The sequence below is a fragment of the Ornithodoros turicata genome, chromosome 4, assembly GCF_037126465.1.
Source record: "Ornithodoros turicata isolate Travis chromosome 4, ASM3712646v1, whole genome shotgun sequence".
NCBI classification, from domain to species: Eukaryota; Metazoa; Arthropoda; class Arachnida; order Ixodida; family Argasidae; genus Ornithodoros; species Ornithodoros turicata.
The window spans coordinates 80,291,184-80,315,312 of NC_088204.1; the positions used below are offsets into that span (position 1 = coordinate 80,291,184).

General features: G+C 46.4%; 2 protein-coding genes across 8 annotated transcripts in view; one reads left to right on the plus strand and one right to left on the minus strand.

The window, feature by feature from the left end:
- Positions 1–14,221, plus strand: part of LOC135392064 (mucin-2-like) — a 132,967-nt gene extending 118,746 nt beyond the window's left edge. For 3 of the 5 annotated variants that reach the window (XM_064622706.1, XM_064622709.1, XM_064622710.1), the window contains 12 exons: positions 1,176–1,323; positions 2,289–2,409; positions 3,058–3,133; positions 3,210–3,318; positions 3,400–3,519; positions 5,296–5,487; positions 5,894–6,073; positions 6,210–6,526; positions 6,598–6,664; positions 7,175–7,296; positions 7,372–7,536; positions 8,343–14,221. In XM_064622706.1, the coding sequence (XP_064478776.1) occupies positions 1,176–1,323; positions 2,289–2,409; positions 3,058–3,133; positions 3,210–3,318; positions 3,400–3,519; positions 5,296–5,487; positions 5,894–6,073; positions 6,210–6,526; positions 6,598–6,664; positions 7,175–7,296; positions 7,372–7,536; positions 8,343–8,546 (1,821 nt within the window). In that variant the 3' untranslated portion in view covers positions 8,547–14,221. The remainder of the gene's footprint in view (positions 1–1,175; positions 1,324–2,288; positions 2,410–3,057; positions 3,134–3,209; positions 3,319–3,399; positions 3,520–5,295; positions 5,488–5,893; positions 6,074–6,209; positions 6,527–6,597; positions 6,665–7,174; positions 7,297–7,371; positions 7,537–8,342) is intronic. The other 2 variants (XM_064622707.1, XM_064622708.1) reach the window with 2 other exon arrangements.
- Positions 14,222–14,462: 241 nt separating this feature from the next.
- Positions 14,463–23,927, minus strand: LOC135392066 (uncharacterized). Of its 3 annotated transcripts, none has more exons than XM_064622712.1 (12): positions 23,713–23,927; positions 23,166–23,456; positions 22,928–23,105; positions 22,691–22,861; positions 22,020–22,115; positions 21,212–21,350; positions 21,013–21,148; positions 19,830–19,915; positions 19,167–19,362; positions 17,890–18,080; positions 15,861–16,371; positions 14,463–14,912 (listed from the first exon to the last, which is right to left on the minus strand). In XM_064622712.1, exons 1-12 carry the CDS (start codon positions 23,864–23,866, stop codon positions 14,617–14,619), a joined length of 2,445 nt encoding a protein of 814 aa, XP_064478782.1. In that variant the 5' UTR covers positions 23,867–23,927; the 3' UTR covers positions 14,463–14,616. The 3 variants fall into 3 exon arrangements, with proteins under 3 accessions (XP_064478782.1, XP_064478783.1, XP_064478781.1); XM_064622713.1 differs by having other exon boundaries at positions 15,861–16,335; positions 19,830–19,921; XM_064622711.1 differs by having other exon boundaries at positions 19,830–19,921.
- Positions 23,928–24,129: the final 202 nt, after the last annotated feature.

Here is a 24,129-nt window from a genome sequence, read left to right on the forward strand (position 1 = left end):
ACTAATGTTTAGCAATGTTATCAAACTTTATTTTAATGCACGCTTATGAGTGTGCCACGCGACCCGGATGTTTTCGGGTAGATTCGGGTTAAACCCGAATTTTTGCAGATTTCGTTCGGGGGGTAAATATCGGGCGGATACGGGTTTAACCCTAAAAAGTCAGGCCCTACTCATAACGTGCCCAGTTTCTAATACGGCATTAACAGTACGGTAACAGTATAATGTGGTAACGGTGTGATAGCACCCGATAAAAATGTGGTTGAGGTCGGGACAAAAGTTTACGGAACACACGAGCTGCGCACTTTTTCTTCGGTGCGACACCCTAGCGGCCGGCGGAAACGGGTGAGTTCACTGCTTCGGAGGGGTGGAAGCGTGCGCTGTTAGAGACACACAGTGGTAGTTCCGGTGTCGCTTGGGTGTTTCTGGGAACTGGAAGCTACGGCTGTGTGTCGCTAACGGCGCACCCTTCCACCCCTTCGAAACAGTGAACTCACCCGGTTCCGCCGGCCGCTAGGGTGTCGCACCGAAGAAAAAGTACGCCGCTCGCGTGTTCCGTAAACTTTCGTTTGTCCCAACCTGTACCTCATTCATAGACCCTGATGTTTTAGGGTTAAACCCGATTTTTCCCCGAATTTGCACCCCGAATTGAGGTTCACCTATCTAGGGTTAAACCCGATTTCTACCTGCAAAACTGCACCTAGGCTAGGCACCTCAAGGCATCGACGTACTAGTTTCTCACAAAATATGCGACTGCCCCTTACTTCTGGCACTCTGGACAAACGGTACAGTGAACGTTTATTCTACAATAATGCCCGATTTCTCCCCAAACTCAGTCTGATGGTAATTTTTCTGCCCGAATTTGCATGAATTTTCGACATCAATTTATTGACCCGATTTCTACCCCCCGAATTTGGAAAAATATAAAACCCGAAAACTTCAGGGTCTACTCATTCATAATGCGGTCAACTTTCGTCAATTCGATCCAGACAGGAACGCAAAAATTTTGTCGAACTATCCGAAGGTCGAATTAAAGAATTGGCGTTGGAGGTTAATGTCGGCCTCATTTAGCAAAAATAGTCTGTGACTGTCCGCTGTCACTTGCGCTTGAGACACGCACGCTCAGAGTGCCGTGGGAAGGTCATGGTGTAACGCGTGCCAACTTTCTTTGTATCCAGAAACGAAGCAGCAAGCGAGAGTTGGTCTCCGTTCTGAAGAAGTACCGTCACAGCGGAGATGCTCAGCAGGAAAACAGTGACGATTCGGACAGCGACTCGATAGAAAATGTTCCACTCAGCAGGCTGTCGTCACGGGAAAGGGCCACTGGTAAGCATTTTGGTTAAAAAATGTATATCTTGTTACGCGCAACTTAAACCCTCGTTATACGAACATTTCAGTTACTCAGTACAGTTATGCCTCTGTCAGACGGGCACATATACGGCCTTTAAAGTTACGGCATTAAGAAATGGCCGTAAGTTAGGTACGGCCTTAAGCTCTGGGAAGCTGCCAGATTGTATCCGTGAAGGCATTTTGTCGATGATGTCCACATCGATAAACAAGTCTGTGAACGTTGAATGTAATGTAGTGAAGTCACAGTTTTTTTCTTACTGAGGGTACACGAAAACAACGTTTTGTTGGTATTTTCAAAATACGACAGCAAACTACATTTGCTTTGAAGTGCTTCGGATATTTTTTTGAGCGGTGTCCGACTTTTTGGATGCAGACGACACGGTGCGATGCCGCGTGCAGTGGTTCGAGGGTGTCACTACGAACTTAAGACCTGTACAGATTAGATAAAAAGCGAAGCAAAGTGCAAAAATGCCAGAAAAACACGAAAAAAAAAGATGACAACATTCCGTAGGGTAAAAAACATTTTATTTTGAATTGAACTAAATGTGCGAAATCCTGCTTACATGACGCTTGGGCAGTTTCGACGGAATGCCGTAAACTGTCTTGCGGGAATGCCATTGCCCTTCTATCTCAGTTTTGTCGCAAAGGCCATACTGTTGACCGTCTGGCAAGAAGTTAATGACAGTATGCACTTACGGCCGTGACCGTTAAGGCCGTAAGTGCGCCCGTCTGACAGGGGTATTAACTAAGTGTGATTGCTAACTGAGATGTAACTGAGGATTAATTGAGGTGCAGTTGTTACAATTAACTGGTGGAAATTACATTATATTTTGAAAATGCCAGTGTGACGCGTGTGTTACAGTATTGTGTGTACTGAATACACCGTTACTTCCGTGCTTGCAGATGTTCATTGATTGATTGATTGATTGATTATGTTGCAGATGTTCATGAACAGCAGTGTTACCTCATACCGAGCGACCTTCACGATCTCACTCGCGTTGTTATGCTGGAAGACGGGCTCTTCTATGCAGGATACATCAACGAGATTCAAGCTCCAGATGTGTAAGTGCATTCCGTACAGTGGTTGCGTCTCTGCCGTAAAATTAAATCCGTAAAAATGCCGTAAAGTTCCAGCCAGTAAGATGGCAGCCTGATTGGCGTAAGGGTGTCCCACAGCACGTAGTGCAGAATTTTAATTTCTAAAATTCATTCCATTCAATAACATTTAGGCTTTCTGTTAACGACTGTGTCGTCTGTCATAAAATTACTGCCAACATTGCTTCCTTCCGAGCGGTTTTAATACGGTGGCATTTTGATGTTCAGAGTGGTACATGGCCCTTGATAGTAACAAATCGTCTTTTACGTACAATAGCATTTCTTTATTTATTTTTTTTTTTTTCACAAGTTAATGACCTTTTGTTTCCTGCACTATGCTATCTAATACAGTCAAACTCCTTTATAGCGAACACCTTTTTAACGAAAATACCACTACAGCAAATTTTTTTGCGGTCCCGCTGGAGCCCTATAGGTCCAATAATGGACATCCTTTTTAACAAAAATACCTTTACTGCAATTTTTTTTTGCTGTCCCCTGAGTTTCGTTGTGAAGGAGTTTGACTGTATTGGTAAAGAGCCTAGTGATGGCACCCTCAGCAGGCCTTTGAGGGATAAGCAGTGGGCCATGTCGCATTGTACTGATTACTCCTTGCAGCTACGGCATTACACTCGATGGCGAACGTGGCAACCGCCCACACATTTTCTCGCAAGAAGAAATGCTGAAAGAAGCGGTTAGTAACGCATTTAGAACAATTCACTGCAAAATGAACGGTGCGTCACAATGTCTGCCATCTGCTCTCACGTTAGGTTCGAGAAGTGAAACCAAGATCTCTTCGAGAGCTTCCTGAAGGCCGTCGTGTCTGTGCGTACTGGAGTCAGCAGTACCGATGCCTTTATCCCGGTGCGGTAGCGAAAGGTAAAGAAGGAAAGCAACCGTGGGGTTACAATATGATATTGTCCAGCGCTTTTGTAACTGTGTAATAACTCCGTGTTGCAGCCACCAGTCCAGATCCATCACCAGACAGCACGCTGGTATATGTCGAGTTTGACGATGGAGATTCGGGGAAAATACCGCTGGAAGACGTGCGTCTCCTTCCTCAGGACTACCCACCAATAGGTCAGAAACGCTGCTTAACACGGGGTGTGTCAGAATAGTATCGCAGACGATATGTATCTCGCATTGGCAACAACAAGTGGTGCCTTCTAGGTTCTAGCGCTACATCGATTGAGCTTTCTGCATCAGTCTGAATGCTGCTTCTACATTGTAATTTTTGCAGCGAAAAGGGTAATATAGCCTCGTAGAAAATTTGCACAGTAGACGCCGAAACTCATCTGGTGCATGCATGACATAATATGAAGCACATGCGCGTGCACATTCAAATGTCACTGCCCCTCCAATCTGATGGTGTTCGAAGATCCCCGGTGAGCGACTGTACGGTTTTAATTTGGGCACACAAGCAGTCCACGTCAGATAACTTGACCCAAGCACGAACAGATCACTTGGAAAGCTAGCCTGGGGTCGCAAAACGTTGATCGACGGCACAAATTATTTCTCTCGCACCTGCCATGGTGTCTTCAGAGTGGCGGACGTCTGACCCTACCTGACCCCCATGTTCACAAGGTGACCATCCACTTTGAAACTTCAAATGCCTTCCATCAACTGAGGAGGGACTCTCTGAACCGAAACATTTTTCCGGCTACGCCGCTGCACCCCCGACATCATTTTTTTGTGGAGATGAAAACGGTAATTGGTGCGCACGAGTGCTGCTGCTGAGCTGTCTTTTCATTTTTAATTTTTTTTTGGCATACACTCCAGGTGAACGTCAACTGAGGGGCTGACACAAAGCATGCAAGCGCAGAGATAGATACCAGACTCTGGTTTTGTGCTTGCACTTGCACATGCCTCCCCCCCCCATGCATACACACACGCAAAAAAGAAAGTCTGAGGATTAAATGATAAGAAGAGCCTGAAGTTTTCGGGAAATATTTTTTTCTAAATTCGGAGCGTAAAAATCGGGTAAATAAACACGTGCTCTAAATTCATGCGAATTGGGGTGGAAAAACTTCCAGTATGCTAAATTCGGTGAGAAATCTGGCTCGGTTACTCAAACTAACTGTGTACTGGTTTGGTACAAACGGTGATGCAACTGCATTTGCTGCCAAACAAGCTAGTGCGCATTCCTACTAGGGTTGCCACCTTACGCAGTGAAAAATACCGGCTGAGGGAGAGGAGGTGGAATAGAGGGAAAGGAGGAAAGGCTCACGGGAAAGGGAAGTGGGTGAGTGGTGGAAGAGCACACACAGAAAACGAGAGAGAGAGAGCTCAAGATAATACGAGGAAACATATGCTCATGTGTGTAATAATAATAATAATAATGAATAACTAAGGGAAGAACTGGTGAATGCGGAGATGGGGTCTATGCTCCAGATCTATTCAAGCTGTAGTGGAATGTTGAAGGGAAAACCCCGCAAAAGCCCATATGAAAGGTCTCGAGCCGCAAATACCGGCAAAAGGCTGCCGGTATCACCTTCCTACCGGCAACCGGCAGAGCGAGCAAATAACCGGCCGTGCCGGTATAATACCGGCCTGGTGGCAACCCCAATTCCTACGGACTTCTCAGTGAGGACAATTTGCCGGGTAAGAATCGGGGTTTCACCCTAAAGAGGCAACCTTCAATTCGGGGTGCAAATTCGGGGAAGAACCGGGTTAAACCCTAAAACTTCGGGCTCTAATTGATAAGTGCCCATTCCGGGAGAAGCAGCAAACGACGCAGGAGACGTCACGGTCTGCCGCAGTATTCTGACGCACCCCGAACATTGATCGATCGGTGGCACGAAAAGTGCCCCAATTTACGTGTGTCTAAAACGTGCGTGATGCCACTTGTCATTGTAGATGAACAGCATGCACGTAGGAAGGGAGTTAGAAAGCCGTTTGCTTTAAAAGCAGGCAAGGATCCGCATCCGTCTCTCGTCCTCAACAAGAAACGGAGCAGAACGTCGCAGGATGGCGGAGAAGAATCAAAAGACGAAGAGGGTCACTCGAAAAAGATGAAGAAGCGTAAGAAGTCCAAAATGAAAAAGACGAGTGAGTGCTTCATTGCAGTGTTTTTTGTTTTTTTTGTTTTTTTGAAAGGGTAGTCTTAAACTTAATTTCTCTTAAATTACTAGTTTAATACCGAGGTCACACAGGGAGCCTCAATGATCATTTAAGCCAACTGCTATTGGGCATGTTTGTTAGCGCCACCTAGTGTATAACGTGTCAACCTCTCAAGGGGCATTGGATCCATTGCTCCTGGAGAGGCTGACACTTTACACACTGGGTGGCGCCAAGGCACACGTTCAATGGTCGTTAGTTTAAATGACCATTGAGGCTCCCCGTGTGACCAGGGTATAAGAGAGCCACGTCGTGGGAGCTCACAGCCGATTGGACGGTGCAGTTAGTGATGATGTTGTACAGTTACTGACGACTTTGCTCAAATGTTCTGTCTCAGAAATGAAAAATGCAGCGGCGAGCAGCCACGACTCGGACGACAGCGACGTGTTCGGTGGCGAGGAGAAATCGACGGGAAGTGTGGTGAAGAAGCGACGGAGGGAGCACAAGCACCGGCATCACCACAAGCACCATCGTTGCCACCACAGGCGCAAACATCGGCATCACCGTAAACGGCAAGGTAATATGCTCTAATGTGTCTGTACAGTACCGTAAGTTTGCGGTACTTTGAAGTAGTACTTCAAGTGTACGCCCCTTTCTGCATGTAGTATATATTATCAAAAACGGGGGCCAAACTGTATCGTAAACTTTAACAGATGCGGAGAAAAACTACGATACCGAAAGCCCTAGACACAGCTCTGATGCCATCAAGGCATCTTCCGCTAGCCTGAGTTGCTCCTCAGAGCAGACGAGCGGATGTTCGGCCAATTGTTCTCCTTCCGCGGCAGAAGAAACTCGCGACTGCAAGCATCCAGAGTTGACAGTGCGCATCCGCACGTCTTCGACGGAAATGCGGCAGGCCGACAGTGACGCAGGCGGGGAAAGCAGTGCCGACGCTTCGGAGGACAGTAGCAGCAGTTCGTCGGACGAAGACGAAGTTAAGGAAGATGCAGCGACAACAACGGAACAAATGGTAAGGGGGTGGAAGCAAGAGACTTTTGGTAGACTGTGTTGCACGTTCTGAATTTTTTTTACGTTGTGCAGCAGGAAACACAGAAACCAGCAAAAAGGAAAGAGCGGCTGCCATCTGTTGAGAAGAGCAAGATTGCAGGTGAGCAGGCATTTTCGTGTTTTTTTTTTGGGGGGGGGGGCTCCTTTGGGGGGGCTCCTTTAACTGGCAACGAAAGAAAGTGGGAAGCAGACTGCACTTCATGTGTCATCAGTCACATTTGTGAACGGATCACCATTGTGCAAGCCCCCATCTATTCTCTCACGTGATACCTGCAGGTTACAAAATATTTTTATGGAATATTGAAGGCCCGCTCGCACGAAACTCTCCGAGTACAGCGCTCAACGACTGTTGCACTCTAGCCTATTGCCTGTCGATTGGCTTGAGCGAAACACTTGTTCGTTGAGTGTTGCACTCGGAGAGTTTCGTGCAAGCCAACCCAGGTCATAAACCACGTTTTATATATACACCACCGATAAAATGACAGAATAAATGAATAAAATGACGGCTGAGCCTGAAAAGGTCCTTGAAAGACGCTCTAAATTTTGTCCCAAAAAATTCAGCGGGAACCATACGGTACCCCAGTGCTAAAAAACGCATTCCGTACTCCAGCATTTCTGCCGGAGCGCCAGCTGTGGCGATGGTCGGGCAAGAGCTTCCGACGGCCAGGTTCCAAGGGCAAGGCCAAGAAGGAGTTCTATAAGGCCATTTGCCGCGGGAAGGAGACTATAACGGCAAGTTCCGTCGTTCCTATTGAATTCCTATTGAAAATGCTTTGCTTGTGTACGACTTCCGTTGTTTTGGCGCAGGTCGGTGACTGCGCAGTATTTCTCTCGACGGGTCGACCCAACTTGCCGTACATCGGACGCATCGAGACCATGTGGCAGTCCTGGGGTGGGAACATGATAGTGCGTGTCAAGTGGTTCTACCACCCGGACGAAACAAAGGGCCTCGCCAAGTTGATTCAGCCCAAGGTAACTACATTACAGAATGTGCTTTGACTACCCATGCGTGGCTTGGTTGATTTGGCAAGCAACGCGAGTCAGAACCAATATAAAAAAAAAAGAACAAGAGTATGCACATGTATGTATGGTACACATTGTGCATTAGCATTATTCGAGGAATACCAGCTGCAATAGACCTCTGCCCGAGAAACGCCATCGTGACGTTGGTAGACAGACTGAAACTGAAACAAATCGGAAGGGGAGGGCTGGGTTCCACGAACGGGCACTTGTCCGCTGTCTCCTATTGAAAGAAAAGTAGGACCGAAGGTCGCGTCCCTTTTGGGGACCATCGTAATCCCTTGGTGGCGCTGTCGAACTCTGTGACTAGAGGTGAGTTTGGGTATGCAAACTCGGACCCGCACCCGCACAGTACCCGCACCCGCAGTGCTGTCTGTATATCCGCACGGGGACCCGCAGGGGGGAAGTGTTCCTCGTCCACTTTACCGCTGTTCCTATTTTAAAACAATGGAAATTCTGTGACGGAGAGGGACCACTAAGTTGGCCATGGAGCGTGGGTAATGAGGGTATACCCGCATTTTACCCGCTACCCGCAGCGAATTCCTACCCGCAAATCGTGACGACGTGCGGGTACCTGCGGGTGTACCCGCACCCGCGCTCAGCTCTAACTATGACATCACTTGTTTACAAACTGGGAGAGGTTACTGTTACGTTACCGAATATTCGCTCGAAGTTTTTGTGCGTGTTAGGATTTTTTTTACTTATTCCCTTATTGCGTACGGCGACTAATATCAATCATCACAACGCGCTCAATGCAGGGTGCCCTCTTCCAGTCGCCTCACGCAGACGAAAACGATGTCCAGACGATATCGCACAAATGCGAAGTCCTGTCGTGGAATGACTACCGAGCCCTGCGCAAATCTGAAGCAGCCGACGGAACGTCTGACGTCTACTACCTTGCTGGCAGCTACGACCCGTACGCCAACACCATCTGTATAGAACCCCAGGTGAAGAAGCCGTAGACGTCCTGCCAGACGACCAAACAAGGCGGTCCTCGTCTCCCAAGAAGAGGGAGAGGAACGGAGGCTGGATGAAGACGAGCGAGCGAGAGAGAAAGAGAGAGGGTTGCCAGCGTAATTTTATTTTGGTTCTAATCTCATTGGTGCTACTATGAGCGAGACAGTTTTTTTTTTTCTTTGCGAGTTTGAGAAACATAGGGCGTAACAGGATGTTGTCTCAACATTCGCCAGCTTACTTCCATAATTTACGGATTTCGCAATTTGTGTACGTTCTAAAATCCGTGACTTCAGCGACGCCCGGAGTGCACGTGTTTGCGGATTCTTCTACGTATTCCGCAACTTTTTTTAGCTTTCGACATACGCCACTTCGACGGCGTACGGAATCCGCAACCGTTGTTGCTTACAAAACGCTCGCGAATCCTCCTTCGGTCACGAAGTGCGCGTTTTACGAAACTTACCGCGAAAAAAAAAAAAAAGAAACGGAGTAAAAAAAGAAGTTTTACTGCGGCGATCTTAAGTCTCTCTAAGGTTTTCTCCTTCAACCGTTTTAAACGATGCTTCGAACCCGCGCGGCAACCCCTCACAGTTCTCACGCGTTCAAGATCGGCCCTGGGGCCGACTGTACAGATATATACATATTTATGTACATGCAGAGGATCATGTATCCCACCAACAACCTTCCATGCACATGTATATCCGCAGTGATTCCTCCGAGTGCTTCCCCAAGATGCAAAACAAAACGAGGAACGTGCTCTTACATGCACACACACCTTTGGGGCGAGCAGAACCGGGAGAATCACTGATGCACAATTGTCAGTACTTTGAAGATTCGTGCGCCCTCGTCGGCATCGAAACCTCTTTCCCATGCCGAATGTCGTCGTCACATTTTTTTTCCCCGTGTCATTGGTGTAGGCAGACGCTTCAGGGCCAATGTTTGTTTATCACTTTTGTAGTCACAGCAACGATACCCAGTGGCCTCTCTGCGTTTTATACTATCTGTTTCTTTTTTTGTTGCCCGTCAGCTGCAAACACGTCCCAAGTCCGACCTGCTTCCCGCCGCGCGATTGTTGGCATCCAAAAGTGACGGAGCTGCGAGAGTTTGAATTTGTGTCCCACCGTAAGACTCCCGAATTTACGGCCTCTCCGCGAAGAAGTACGGAGGAGGAGTATCATGCAATGCACATTTTCGTTGTGTGTGCCAAAACGTCTAGCCACCCCCCACCCCCGTGATAGAATGGTCGTTGCTCGTCGGCATAATGTTTGTTGTTGTTGTTTTAGGGCCTTTCCTGTTGGAGTTTCAACGCAATACTATTACCCCCCCCCCCCCCCCCCCGCCCCCCAACCCTAAGAATGCAATGGAAATCAAAACAGGAAATCCTGGCAGCTTACTCAAAGTTTCTTGTTTCTGTTGAATTTCAAACACTTTTGTAGTTTTGCTGCTTTTGGCGCAGCTCAAACTTTGAAGTAAAATGATATGCAAAACTAAGCAACGCTTTGCCGTACAGTTCAAACACTCCCTTCGAAGAAATTTGATGCAAACTTGAAATAGTGGACCCCCCCCATGTTGTGAATGTTGTAATGTTATGCAGGCCCCCCTTTTCTTAGCAAAAACAGTTCTCACAACCTGTCCGCTGACTGGAACTTATCAAATCACTTGAACCGACCTAGTGATCGTGCATCATAGCCCCTACACTTTTGGACCTCGTTAAAAAATTTGGGCACAGTTTGTACGGTTAAGCGAAGTGACATGCAAAAACTTTGCAGTACAGAGAAGCTTCAACGGTACATCTTTTGTGGGAAAAGTCTGAAGAAACGTATTGTCCAGGGAAAGGGAGAAAAAAAAAACATTCTGCGTCACCCAAGCCAGCCGTGCATCACCATTGTTCGGGGGACCCGTTTCCTCAGATTAGTCCCTGTCGGCACCACCGTAACCGAAAACCAAAATTTGCAAAGCCCGTTTGCTCATGTTTTTCAGTAGTCTTCAGCTATATGACCAAAGGCATGTAGTGTAAGGTTTTCTGTCGTCGTAGCTGGCTTTCTATTTGCAAAGTGTGAAGCGCACAATGTACAGGCTTCCATTTCTCATTCTGTGTGTGTCAACATTGTCAGCGTGAAGTGTGTCATGTCGTTTAGGTTTTGCCAGATGAAGGAACGTGCAGAACAAGAGCTTGATCGCAGTGCAGGTTTTTATGTAGCAGGCATTTTAAAACGAGCTGCAGGTCGCAGTTCTGTTTGAGATTTGCGCCGTAAAGCTTCGGGCAGTCGGTGCAGCCGGTACGGTCCATCTCTGAATACGTAGCGTGTTGCTAACACGTGTACATCTTGACTGCATTGGAGAAGTCTGCTGCAGTTTTAGTGCAGTGCAGGTGAAGTGTCCTGCGTGAGTGACACTGTCGTTTGCGATAAATTAAAATATAATACAAAACAACCACTGTACGGTCATATATTTACGCAGATAAGCGTAAAATGTTACCATTGCTATCTGCGAAGAACCAACGTTAGTGATTCACAGAGTACAGTTGTTTTCGTTTTTTTTTTTTTTTTTGTGAGTAGGACGTCGCTAAACTTTACTATACAATGTACCATTACCGTACAGTCCCCAGAGTTTACTAAAACTGAGCAGAAGCAAAAAGGAAGTACATTATGTATATTTTATACTTTACTGGGCTGGGGGTGCAGAACAATGAGAATAAAGTTTCAGAGTGCTGTCAGTTTCTCCTCTGCAGTCAAAGCATTAGCCATCAGAACAACTAAAACAAGTTTCAGCAATTCAAGCTTGCACAAACGTCCGCGTGAAATTGCAGGTTATGTACCTGCAGCAACCATATGAGTGGTACAACAGGCGTGGCCTTTTGGTGGAATGATGCAGGACACCAGCACAGACTGATAGTTCTGTACACTGTAAATGGGCTGAGTGTTTTTTTTTTTTCAACCTCCTTTTTGCAACAAAAAAAGTGCCCTTTTCAGACAGGCTTCACAGCCACGGACCTCACCTTGCTTGCTTAGTTTGCCTTTCCGTGCACATCAACTTGATATCAAAGTTATCATATGAAAGTGAGAGTATTTTTGGACTTTGCAGCGCTTGTCATGTGATCAATTTTGTCAAAAAAAAGAGAAGAGTTACGAAAAGTACGAAACAGCGAGAAATCACAAATAGGGCTGATGCCTTTGAGGACAAATTTCCATTGATGGTCTAACGAAGGACCTTTTACGGGTCTGACAAAGACTTTTTGATGACCTTGACACAGAACTTTCCAAAGTCCTTGCATGACTTTGACAAAGACCGTAGTTGGCTTTGACAAAAGTCTTTGTCAAAGGTCTTTACCCATATTAAGATCCTTTGACAGCTCGAAATTTGAGTTGCCTTAAATCGCATGTTGCAGAACGACAGAGCCAAGAAAACCGATGCAGCACTTACTTGTAATTATTTACTTCCCAAGACGTTCATCGTTGCATAATTTCCCTTTTCTGCTTTTTTTTTTTATTGTGAAAGATGCTTGACCATCAAGCTGTGAAGTGGAGCTTGAACTCAGTGTACAGCTATATTGACGATGATAAGTGTTATCAGCACGAGATGGCATCTATTTTTGTAAACAACAACAGCAGCAGCGGCACGCTATCATTCCGTTGTTGTATCCGGTGCCCACGAGAGATTTGTAGTCAACATTGTTGAAGAAGATGAGGTGCAAAAGAGTCTGTGATTGTTGTTGACAGCGCTGATGTCAGAGCTGGTTTTAGATGTATACATAGAGATCAAGTATGGCTAATATCATTCTTGGGCCGTATTCTGGTTGGGAGACTTGAGTTGGAGAGCTCTTGGTCTCTCAGTGGGCACGAGGTTCACTGAACTGCAAGAGTTACACCTTAAGCCCCGCCCACTCACCCACAGTGCTCATCACCCGGTGATCCGTGCGCGCGTGTGGAGGAAGGAGGAGACGTACAGTGCCACACAGCTAGTGACGTCACCAGCCTGTCGCGTTTTGAATTCGAGAGATTAGAAGAATCGTATTGGGGGAAATTCAAAAGGTTAAGCTCTGTTGAGCATGCATGGCTATCACATTACGGGATGGGGCAGCATGTTTTATGGCTGAAGATGGGGTCAGACATCGATGTTGCTTAGTTTATAATGCCATAAATCAAGTACGCTTATTTTAGCTTGTGTAAGCCAGGGATGGAGACACTAAAAGATACCATTATTGCGGGCTTACCCAGCGAGCTCCGCTGGTGCGCAGGAAAGACGGTGTTGCTTATATTTAGGGCCTGAAGTTTTCGGGAAACATTTTGTCCTACATTCAGGGGGTAAAAATCGAGTAAATAAACATGTGCACTAAATTCATGCAAATTCGGGTGAAAAAACTTCCAGTACGCTAAATTCGGGGAGAAATCGAGCTCAGTTACTCAAACTGTACTGGTTTGGTACAAATGGTGATATAACTGCATTTTTCTGCCAAACAAGTAAGTTAGTGCATTCCTACAGACATCCCAGTGAGGGCAATTTGCTGGGTAAAAATCGGGTTTCACCCTAAATAGGCAACCTTCAATTCGGGGGTGCAAATTCGGGGAAGAATCGGGTAAAACCCTAAAACTTCAGGCTCTACTTATATTTTCTTCGTGTTTGTCGTGCATATTCCTAACCTTTGATTCGAAGCCAGCTACTTTAGGTTGTACGAGCTGTGTCAATAATAGTACTGTCAGGATGAGTACTCGAAAAGGTAACGCAGGCAGGTGTGCGTGCGAAAAGGCCATTTCCCTCTTTCTCGGCCCTATCATCTTCGGCAACTTCCCCTTAAGCATCGAAACAGTACTACCGGTAGAGGAAGTAACGTAAAAGTAAAGGTCAAGCGCGCAAGCCTCGACGAACCCGCCAAGCCCGGCTGAACCCGCCAAGAAATTCAACAGCTTGACAAACCGCGGAGACTGCAAAGCCCTGGCTCGCAAAAAGTCTGTGACATCATTGCTGCCTCGTGACGCCAGCGCGGAAGAGTCACGCGGAAAAACTCCTCGCCCACTGAGAACCCGAGAGCTCTATGGCTACATACATGTCTTACCACGTGGACAAGCCACCAGAACGAAGACGGGGAGAAAACAAATTTTTTTAAAAGAGAGAGTGTTGTAGAGTGCCATATATGCTTAGAAAGTGCAAAGAAAAAGCTATCGATATCATAGGTATACTAACACATAACTACCGCGCACTTGCTTCGTTTTGAAAAAAAAAAATGCTACGAAAGATCCGGTGTGAATGTTGCGGTGCAAGATGTCGAACGAATTTCTAGTAGTCACAACTCGATGCCATGATACAACAAATCTGCATTGTTGTGGAATGGAAGGTATGAATCTCCATATGGGCAGGTTGTATTGCCTTCTTTTTTTTGTGTGTGTTCGATCGTTTGTTGTTGCATTTTGTGTACTTCTTAAAGAAGGCTCCGTGTACCTCTTTTTTTTTTTTTTACGTGCTTTTTAGCCAGTGATCTCTCAGAAATGTGTCTCTTATCACCGCGTTTACGTGTCGGGACCTGTTTAGGATGTTATCCCATTTCTCGGAACACATGCGTTGTACAAATGCTGAGTTTTTTTGTTTTTTTTTTCTTCTCTGTTTTAGTTCACATATTAGTGGAAAACGGTTGCTGTAATTGACATTCACGGTGGCACAGTTGAATAAAACAAATGTGAGAAAATGACACGCGTGATAAGAGGTGTGCATGTTACATCTTGGAAAAATTGAACCTCTGTATGCGATAAGTCGAAAAATCCTGGCAGGTACATACTGGTACGTAGATGTCATTGCAACAAGAAAAGTATAAAGGGGATAAGTCGACTTATCCCCTTATTGCATACAGAGGTTCAATTGCTCGTCCGAGCTCCACACACTGGGCTTTCACGAGGCTCAACAGACAAACCACGAATTCTGAACGCGGAACCAACAGTGATCGAAACCCTTTATTTTTTTTCCAATTCATGAACCAGAAAGTAATGCCCACAATGAGAGAATAATGCCCCACTTTTGAGAAACAGTGTATATGTACAAACCCATATCACACGCACACACACCCACACACAAACCCGCTGACAAACTTCAGTAACAGTCCTGGACTCTATGCTCCGTCGCAGCTGCGTTGAGGATGTCGTCAATGATGGAATCGATGCGCTTCCACTGACAATCCTCCTTGCAGACTTCCAATTTCATCTCCAGGATTTCCATCACGGTCGCTCCGCCGCTGAGTGTCGCCAGGCGATCCTCCCTCGATGAAGGTAGAGTGTCTCCGCGAGCGATAAGCTTTTGCTGGAGCCAGTCTGAGATCGTCTTGTCGAGAACTTCATCCGCGCCTTTCGACCGTTCCTCCGCAGACGATGCAACGTGTTCTTCTGGCTCTGTCAAAGGGGCATAGGCTGATAGCATTACTACTTTTTCTTTCGAATAACTCGGAAGTAAGTGAGCCATTGTTGAAGAAGGCGCTCCTGAAAACCCAAGTAGTTATGCTGTGCTGATGGTGCTTACCTAGATATCAGTTTATTATAATTTTTCACAGTCAAACTCGAGGTGCTACAGCTTGCATTCTGAGACTTTGCAGCACATGTCTGTGCATTGTGGCATTCCTCATATGCCACACGTTAGGTTAGCATTATATCATCATATCATATATATTACCGTAACCGACTGATTTTTTGACAACGATTATTGGGACCCCCACAGGGAACTGTGACCTTCGCCCTAGGATTAACACATTTTTGCTACCACGTTTCCGGTCAGATCGGAGTCCGAAGGCCCGCTTTTCCGGACTAAAACGCTTACGGACAACCACCAAAACGACTATTTTTGACACTATGACGGCAACTTCAAAACTGCTATTTTTGGACTGTGCGCTTGGACTGGATTGGTGATTGGAATCCTACGCGAGACTGCTCTAAAACTTCCGAACCGTACCGCCAGGTGACACCACGGCGGGCGAGTGCCGCGGCTTTCGTCAACGGCGCACCAGCACTTTTCGGAGTCGGGACGGATCATCACACGCAGGCGCTACATGCCGCAGGGCACCATTACAGACTTCTTTAGTACAGTTGAGATGAAATAAAGTTTAATTTCGTAGTCGTCGGATTTTCCAGACTGCCGTGTTATCCCGACTTTTTCCTGATCACCGTCAAGTCTGGAAAAATCGGCCGCCTATTTATCGTTACAATTATAGTAGCTTCGAACTTTGGTGACTCACAATAAGTGGGAAAACTAAAAAGAAATGCAATGTACAAGGCCTGGCCTGCAAACTTTACCAAAACTTTACCAAAATTTCAAATTTCTCAATCAAATATGACACCGAACCTTACCAAGCAGTCCGCTCATGTGGCGAAAGAAGCTCGTGTCAATGGTCGGGCCGATGTCCATCTGAAATTCCAGCCGCAATCGCTTGCGGAGTCTCTCCACCAATCCGAAAGCCTCTATTCGGACTTCGTGGTCACTGTCTGGAGCCAACGAACGCCCCAGAGCGACGCCCAGTCCGTCGGCGTCTGCCCGCTTCAGCACCTCGCTCGCTGTGTGTGGATTCCTGCTCCTCGGGTCAACGTTGTTCAGGTCCAGCTCCAGGCAGGTGCCCCACGTGTGCAGCCCCATACGCTGGACACTGGAGTCCAAGTCAAACGCTACGGACTCGAGCAGCGTGCGTCGGAGTGACGTAGCGTTTCGAGAGTACGCTCCGAAGGTGTCCCTGACCACCCAGGAAGACAGAGCGGCCATTGCGGAACGCCGAGCAAACACGTTGGGGTCCGTAACCACCATGGTTGTCATGAGATGGATGGCGTCGGACTGGAAGTTACGGCTATCAGGGTTGTTGGCATTCTGCTGCTTGGTGCGATTCAATTGGCACCGTAAGCCAATTGTACCGTAGGTACCGTAAGCCAATTGTTACTAATTAGGTATTTAAATACAGTCAAACTCCTTTATAGCGAACACCCTTTTAACGAAAATACCACTACAGCAAATTTTTTTTGCGGTCCCGCTGGAGTCCTATAGGTCCAATGATGGACATCCTCTTTAACGAAAATAACTTTACTGCGAATTTTTTTTTCTGTCCCCGAGTTTCGTTGTAAAGGAGTTTGACTGTACTTTTAAATATTTCTAGTTATTAATATTTTCCGTAGACACAGGTGGTGTTTAACGCGGTGCTTATTGCGTTGCGTAGTTTCCGCGAGACATAGCGTGGGTTTCAGATATAACTAGGGTTCCGGGTTTTCGGAGTTTATTTCTGGGCATTACCGGAGGATGGTTTTCAGAGTTTATTGTTTTTTCGAAAAAGCGGAGTATTTTCGGAGTGTTTGGTGTACAGCTCAGTTAATATGCGAAATTTGGGGAAAACTTGACGGCACACGCACAGCGAAAACGCAGTTCTGTTTATTGCTTCAACATTAAAGAGACACAAGCTTAACAACACATTTCGTGCGACGCACACTGAGGTGCTCCGCAATTCCAAGTGCAACCTTTCCGTGTGCAGTGCTCACTGTGCGGTAGGTCACGAAAACCATTATTATGTTGCGATGGGGCCGGTATCCGAGGTCAGAAGAAATGCAGGACAGAAACGGAGGCCAGTAGCAATATCCCGGTTATCAGGGAAAACATCTGCCAAGCGGAGTTTTTCGGATTAATCCGAATTGCTTAAAATTTTACCGGAGAACATTTTTCGGATTTTTTTCGGATAAATCCGAAAACCCGGAACCCTAGATATAACACACTAGGCTAAGTAATGCATTTAGGCCCTCGTAACTAAGTACCGTAACCCATCCCAAAGTACACTCCCGCAATGCCGTAAGGCCTTCGAAGTACAACAATAAATAAACTGATTTTTTCCGGTAACGCTCGGGCACTTAAAGCTCGCTCATTGCCACCAAATAATGCTTCACCAAAGAGTAGGGTTGCCACCTTTCGTAGTGAAAAATACCGGCTGAGGGAGAGGAGGTGGAATAGAGGGAAATGAGGAAATGTTCGCGGGAAAGGGAAGGTGGGCGAAGGGTGGAGAGTATACAGAGAGAGAGAGAGAAAGAAAGGACGAGCGTACTCACTCGAGACAACAATTATAATAATGACGAATAACTAAGAAACCGACTGGTGACTACGGAGTTTGGTCTGTGCTCCAGATTTATTCAAGCTGTAGTGGAATGTTGAAAGGAAAACCCCGTAAAAGGCCCTATGAAAGGTCTTGAGCCACAAATACCGGCAAAAGGCTGCCGGTATCACCTTTCTACCGGCAACCGGCAGAACGAGCAAATAACCGGACGTGCCGGTATAATACCGGCCTGGTGGCAACCCTACCGAAGAGTGACGCGCACTTATAGAAAATACGCTCCAATAATAAGCTGCACTTACCTCAGTAAGCTGCAGAGTGTCCCTGAAGTGGCGCCAGACATATTCGCACGGGCACACCTGTCCGAGCACCACGGCAGCGCTCGCGCGAACGTTTCCGTGCATGCTCCGCGTCGTGTCCCACACGAAGCGCAGGAGGAAGTTGTCCTCCAGCCACTTCGTGAACGTGCAATGTCTCGACGCTGGGAGGAACTCTGAGGACGGGTTGCAGAAAAAGGGAGAAGGAAAGACATTGTCTCATGGCTGTTAGGAGCAGAATGAATCCAAGATTTTCCGAACCCAGGGAAGGTTCTACGAATCCACGAATCTTTCTAATCCTTTCGTTATAGAGAGTTCAAAAGCAAAACAAAAAAGAAAAGCACTTCTACAGGTTTTCCCGGCGATTTTAATCCAAGCGCCAGCTAAATTAATCCATGCCCCATACAGTTTGCATGGCACATGGATTAATTTAGCTGGCACTTGGATTAAAATCGCCGGGAAAACCTGTAGTGCAAAATGTTTTGAAGCCAACTATGATACCTTTCGTTTAATGAAAAACAAATTAAATAATGCTGCACTATCGGGAGAAAACATACCCACATGCTTCTTCTTAAACGTAATTTATTTAACGCATTGTTCGTCGACTACAAGATGATGCGCAAATTCTCGAGTCTCAATTATTTCCAAAAAACTAAGCAACAATCGAAAGCAAAAAGAGGTTACATTTAAACTTGTAATGTAACAGTTCCTGCCTGAACTCTTTCAGTCCATAGCAATGCAAACAAAGAAAAAAGAAAACAACGCACCAATTTGAAAAAGGAACAAGCAAACGTGGCTGCTGGATTCCAAAGATTCTATTCGCAGTTTTTGACACTGGGATTCGGATTCGCGAATCTCTGCCTAGGGTTCGAGGATTCGGTGGGCACATCCCTACTAAAAATCTTTCAGGCACCATAAACCCACAATATGCCGACGAGTTCTAGACTTTCAACAACTTTTGTTCCTTGTCAACTTCCGTACTGACACGCATCAGACGTCACCTCTGCCCTGTTAGGTAGGGACTTGCTGCTTTCTTTTGTCTTCTATACTGTACCCTTATGCATGCATTTGTATTTCTCTGAGAAATACACGGTGCTTCTATGAGGAAGAAACGGTTCCTTAGAAAAACGGTCACAAAGTGAGGATGTCATATTAACGAGTGTCATAATAACGGGGAAGAAATACATGGTACTTCTATGGGGAAGACACGGCTCCTTAAAAAAAACAGCTGTTTGACAAAAAATTGTTGTCATTCCATTCACCTTGAGTGGCTGCCAGCTGAGGAAAAACCTCGAGAGCCGTCTCTATCACCTCGTGGTCGGTGTACACCAAGCAGCGTTGGAACACCGTTGCGAGCTGTACCAGGCCCGGTGAGGAGCTCCAGCAGAAATCCTGCTGGCATCGACTGAAGATTCCGAGGGCAAGTGCCACCGATGCAGAGAGCAGTTCTTTGATACCCTGCATTTATGCACAAGTGACTTTCGCTTATGTCTAAGCACGTCGAAGAGGCATTCGAGGTATGTTGTTTTTGACCACGCTGTTACTATACTATTCGACCGCACATTAAATTGATTCGAACTCATTAAAGGAGCAAAGATATCACGCTTCATACCCTCCTTGATTCATTATACAGTCTACCGGGGGTGACTATGCGAAATACTTTCACTTAAAGGTGATCACTGCACAATACAATTTGCAAAAAAACATTAAAATCAGCCATGCCCAAAGCGGTGCAACCTTGAGGGCATCTGCTGCCATGTTGTAACAGCAGCGAGCTCGGATTTGCTGCTGCGCTAGAGCATGTATCACTTGTTGCGTACTTAACTCACCTTAGCCAAGAGCAAAAAAGGTACGGAAGTGTCTGCTCTTTTAAACTAACGCTGAACTAAAGTGACATGACTAACACTGACAATGAGTTGACTTACGTGACAAGAAAGATTGGTGTTCGGCAGAAGGCGCAGAGTCATGCCGAGGTAGCGCTCGGACACCGGCAGTTCCAGTCCCGCTCCTTCTGAAGCTCATAAAACACGGTCGAAATGATTTTCTAGTCCCATGCTTACGGTAGTGCTCTCCTGTCATTATATAATGATCGTGCTAAAGTCTGTCCTTTTTCCGCTGTCTCAAAAAACATTAACTGTCTGCATTGTAAATTAAATTTAAAAATTCATTCATTAAAAATTTTAAAAATTTAAATTAAATATCGTAACTTGGCTATCATTGTGTGCAACAGATATATACTATCCCTTACAGTGTCTTTAAATCGGCTAGACTCTCTAGCTCAGAGTGTGACAAAATGGTCCGTGGTGAAATCCAGCTTGTCAATGCCCAAAAGAAGCACCACGTACCTCTGTGGACACACCCTCTCTCTATCTATGGACTTTGGTCCTCACTGCAAGTTTCGTCAACCCGTGGATAACGATATCGCGTATAACGATATCCCTCGTAAAACGATGGTTCATGATTTTACCGTCAAAATATACGTTGTTTCTATGGGAAAACGACCCGCGTACAGCGATGGAGGCCGCGGTTCCGAGTACTCGTATAACGATGTGGGACGCTGTCTCGTGCGCGTAATCTCGATTATACAAATCTCACGGGGTAGCGGAAAGAATTCGTATCATCCGAAATTCGCATCAAAAGAATTAAACCGGCGAGTCGCGCGACAGTGTTCTAAAGCAAGCTTCTCCTAAAGCACGCAGGCGCTAGGTGAAGCCGACTTGCGGAGTGGTGACGTGTAGTGTTGCCAGAAGATGTCCGATATGTTCCGTGATTCTCTCCACGAGTTCTGGTCGCCGTTTTCCCAAGCCAGTGCGGTGTCACACAGCTTCGCGTTTCTTCTTAGCATCTGTTTCTTTTTGTTTTGCTACACGCGGGGATGCGCTATTGAGGTCAGCCCTCGTTTAACGATGTACCCCGTATAACGATGGAATTCGCGATTACCATCAGTATCGTTATATGCGGGTTTCACTTACTTTCCAACAAATTTCCTCTTGCAATACACCCACTCGTTGTCCCCAAAAATATAGTGTTGTCGTAGTGCTTATTTTTGTATTTATCTTTAAGGGAAAGAAAGGAAGCACCGCTAGCAAACCCACTTGCAAAACTCACCAACAATAGTGAGGGTGAGACCGAAGCACTCGCAGGCCACAGCGAGAATTCGACTTTGCTTTGCCCAGTACGACGACTCGTCCACGGCTAGGCTTAGGAAAGCCGACAGACATTCCAGCAGGTGTTCCCCTATGTCCTGTAATGCGCAGGCATGGAAGTTCAAGTAGTCCCTGACACCGGGACAGACGCGAATACTAGCCTTGTCACATTTCAGCGCGATGCTCTCCCTGAGAGCGCACAGGGCAGACGACACAAACGAAGGCTTGGCATGTCTCAGAACAACTGTCCCGAGCGTTTTGAAGCACTTTTCGTTGATCTCGGGACTGAGCGTCTGCGGACTGCACACGCGTACGTTGAGAGTCACTTTGGTAAATCACTGGACAACTTACGTGAAGCTGATAAGGAAGAAAACTGACACACACAATGCAGTCGCCCACCGATTTTTCGGACATTTAAGACTCAAGATGATGATGATGATTGAATTTTATTGGCGCAAAAGCAACTCGGGCTATAACATGCCAAAACCAAGACCCGAGAAATTAGTCCAAATTTTGTAGTGAATTGCATAAACCCACTTTAAAAAAAAAAAAACCTCACTCAGAATATTCGAAGTGGCTTAAAAAAACAAATCTATACTATCGGTAAATACGTCGGTCCTCCCGGGCGTTTGACGGTACCAACAGTTTTGTCCAAAAAATTGGAAAGACAGAATTATCTGTCAACGACTGTATACATATTGCAGAAAAATATGCGAACGATGCAAAGCGGGCCAGTTTTAACAGTTTCGACATGACAAGAACCATGACTCAACTAATACCGGCACCAACACTACTAAGACTATAAATGAACGTAGTTACCTGCAACTATACCAACGTGCCAAAAAAAAAAAAAAAAGACTCCAATGAAGCACAGCTGCTACCAATAAAGGGCGACTTCAACTGCACTGATACTGCTACCAATACTACAATGATTATAAATGAGCACAAAGGTACGTTGGGCCCACTCACTACTGAAGGACAGTCGCTGCTGTCCTGATTAGGGTAGCCGTTTTCCCTCCATTTTCCAGCAGTTTCATCGTGTCAATCTGCATGTCCCATTCCTCCCTGCGGTGATACATGATTTTAGGGCGGCAGTCGACATTCCCACACGTCTTTTACACTAATCGCACGTTCGTACGTGGTTGCTCACTCTGCGCCCATGGAGGAGCGCGAGTAGCTTGTGCTCAGCTCACAATGCATGAGCGTCACCCAATTTCACTCATGCTCAGCTGACCCAGCTTGAGCATCACATCAGCTCGTTCATCTGCAGCCCACTGGCCACAATGCTCATGAGTAGAGCCTGAAGTTTTTGGGAAATATTTTTTTTTCTAAATTCGGGGGGTAAAAATCGGGTAAATAAACGTGTGCACTAACTTCATGCGAATTCAGGTGAAAAAACTTCCAGTACGCTAAATTCGGGGAGAAATCGGGTAAAACCCTAAAACCTCAGGCTCTACTCATGAGTACGTTTTGCCGAGGTCAACACCGAGACTATGCTCTAATGCATAGGGTCCCCCTTCTCGTACTTGCTTTACCCCTTTATGTGAGTCCCTGCCAATGATGTCAAAGCATTCACAAGAGGAAGAAGCCGGAGGTATGTGCCATCACTCGACCCACATGCATGGCATAGAACTGCATACCTAGCACAACGGAGACGACACAGTAGCTCCGAAAGGCAAATGTCATTTGCGCTGTCCGTTTCGGATTCCTTCAGCAACTCTTCGAGTTTAACATCGAGCTGGAATTGCGAGCAGAGTACATCGGCGACTTCCGGGCTGTCGTCTAGCACGCCTTTGATTATGCGGAGACACCTGTCGAGAGCATTGCAAACTTCGAAAACATCGCAAGTACGGAAATGACACTGCTCGTGATTTTACCTCTTTGATTGGTTTATATCTTTATGATAGCAAACGCTATCTACGACGGTCGACACTTCCGCTGCTCCGGGGTCAACCAAGATGTTCAGGCTCAAGAAACGGGCCAAAAATTTTTCTGCCGCGTTTTGCACAAAGATGCTGCAGTCTTGAAGGCACGGGAACGTCTTGGAGAAAAGACCTGAAACATTCGCTCATTGAATTCGTTCGTATATTTCGGGTGGTCCTCGGATCGGCGTACCTTGCTCCATTACCCACGTATTTCCCGTCCTGTGGCTCAGGATATTGAACAACGTACGAAGGTACGCTGCCTTGACGCTCGAATCCCGCGTCGGGCCAGCGATCTCCAGGTGCAGTAATCTATGTAAAATCTGTGTTCCTGCTTGCATGTCGCGGAAGAAATTTTCGTCCTGACCGAAGGCTCCAGTCGCGCGCAACGCGAACACGGTGGACGCTGCCCGTCCACCTGCGCCAAATGCTCGCGGAATCTGTTCTCGCAATCCAGCGTCTTTCCAGATGCCTTCTGCGTGTTCTGCAGATGTAAAAAAACATATCTGATAACACATACTTCATCACAAGATCACAAAATGGAAGCTCATCCGGTTTCGAATACCGGCACCCGCTGCGTGTTATCCCAGGGTTTGCCTCAGAGGCTTTCGGCATTATATAACCACCGCTCCTTACGAAGCCGGTTCGGGACCCAGGAACATTCCCATCGCAACTTACCGCTGTGTGACGGGCAGTTCGCTCGGAGAACACGTATGATGAGATAGAAACCTTCCACTTACCTCGGTTTTCTATCACCATCGAGTCTAAGCAACTGATCAGCTTCTGCACAAGCGTGTCGTCTACGTCATCTCGCAGTTCTCTAAACAGAAGCAAATCAAATACAGATCTCCATTTTGAAGCAGGTATCGTGTGCGTTCCACTCGTGAAAACCATCGTCGCCGATCGTCGCTGACAATTCTTCGCTTTCGAAGTGCTTTCGACGCACGTGCGAACTACGTGTTTTTGTTTTGGAGTTAGTATCGTAACGGATTGGAATTCGGCATCAAGACCATTAAAACAACGATAATGCGAATAAATAATAGCTACAGTTAGGTACAATCCTACTGTAATTATAATTTTTAAAGTTTGCGTTAAACCTACGGGTTTTTAATAAAGCCTTTTGAGTGCGGCACTGCGGCTCTTTTGTGCAGCTGGAT

Bases quoted from the DNA above. Each gene is read 5' to 3' on its own strand.
- LOC135392066 (XM_064622711.1), bottom strand. From the start codon at position 23,866: ATGGTTTTCACGAGTGGAACGCACACGATACCTGCTTCAAAATGGAGA. The intron at 22,862-22,927 runs GTAAAATCACGA...TGCTCTCGACAG, and splicing joins GATATAAACCAATCAAAGAG to GTGTCTCCGCATAATCAAAG. The intron at 21,351-22,019 runs GTGAGTGGGCCC...ACGCGTGTGCAG, and splicing joins GCAGCGACTGTCCTTCAGTA to TCCGCAGACGCTCAGTCCCG.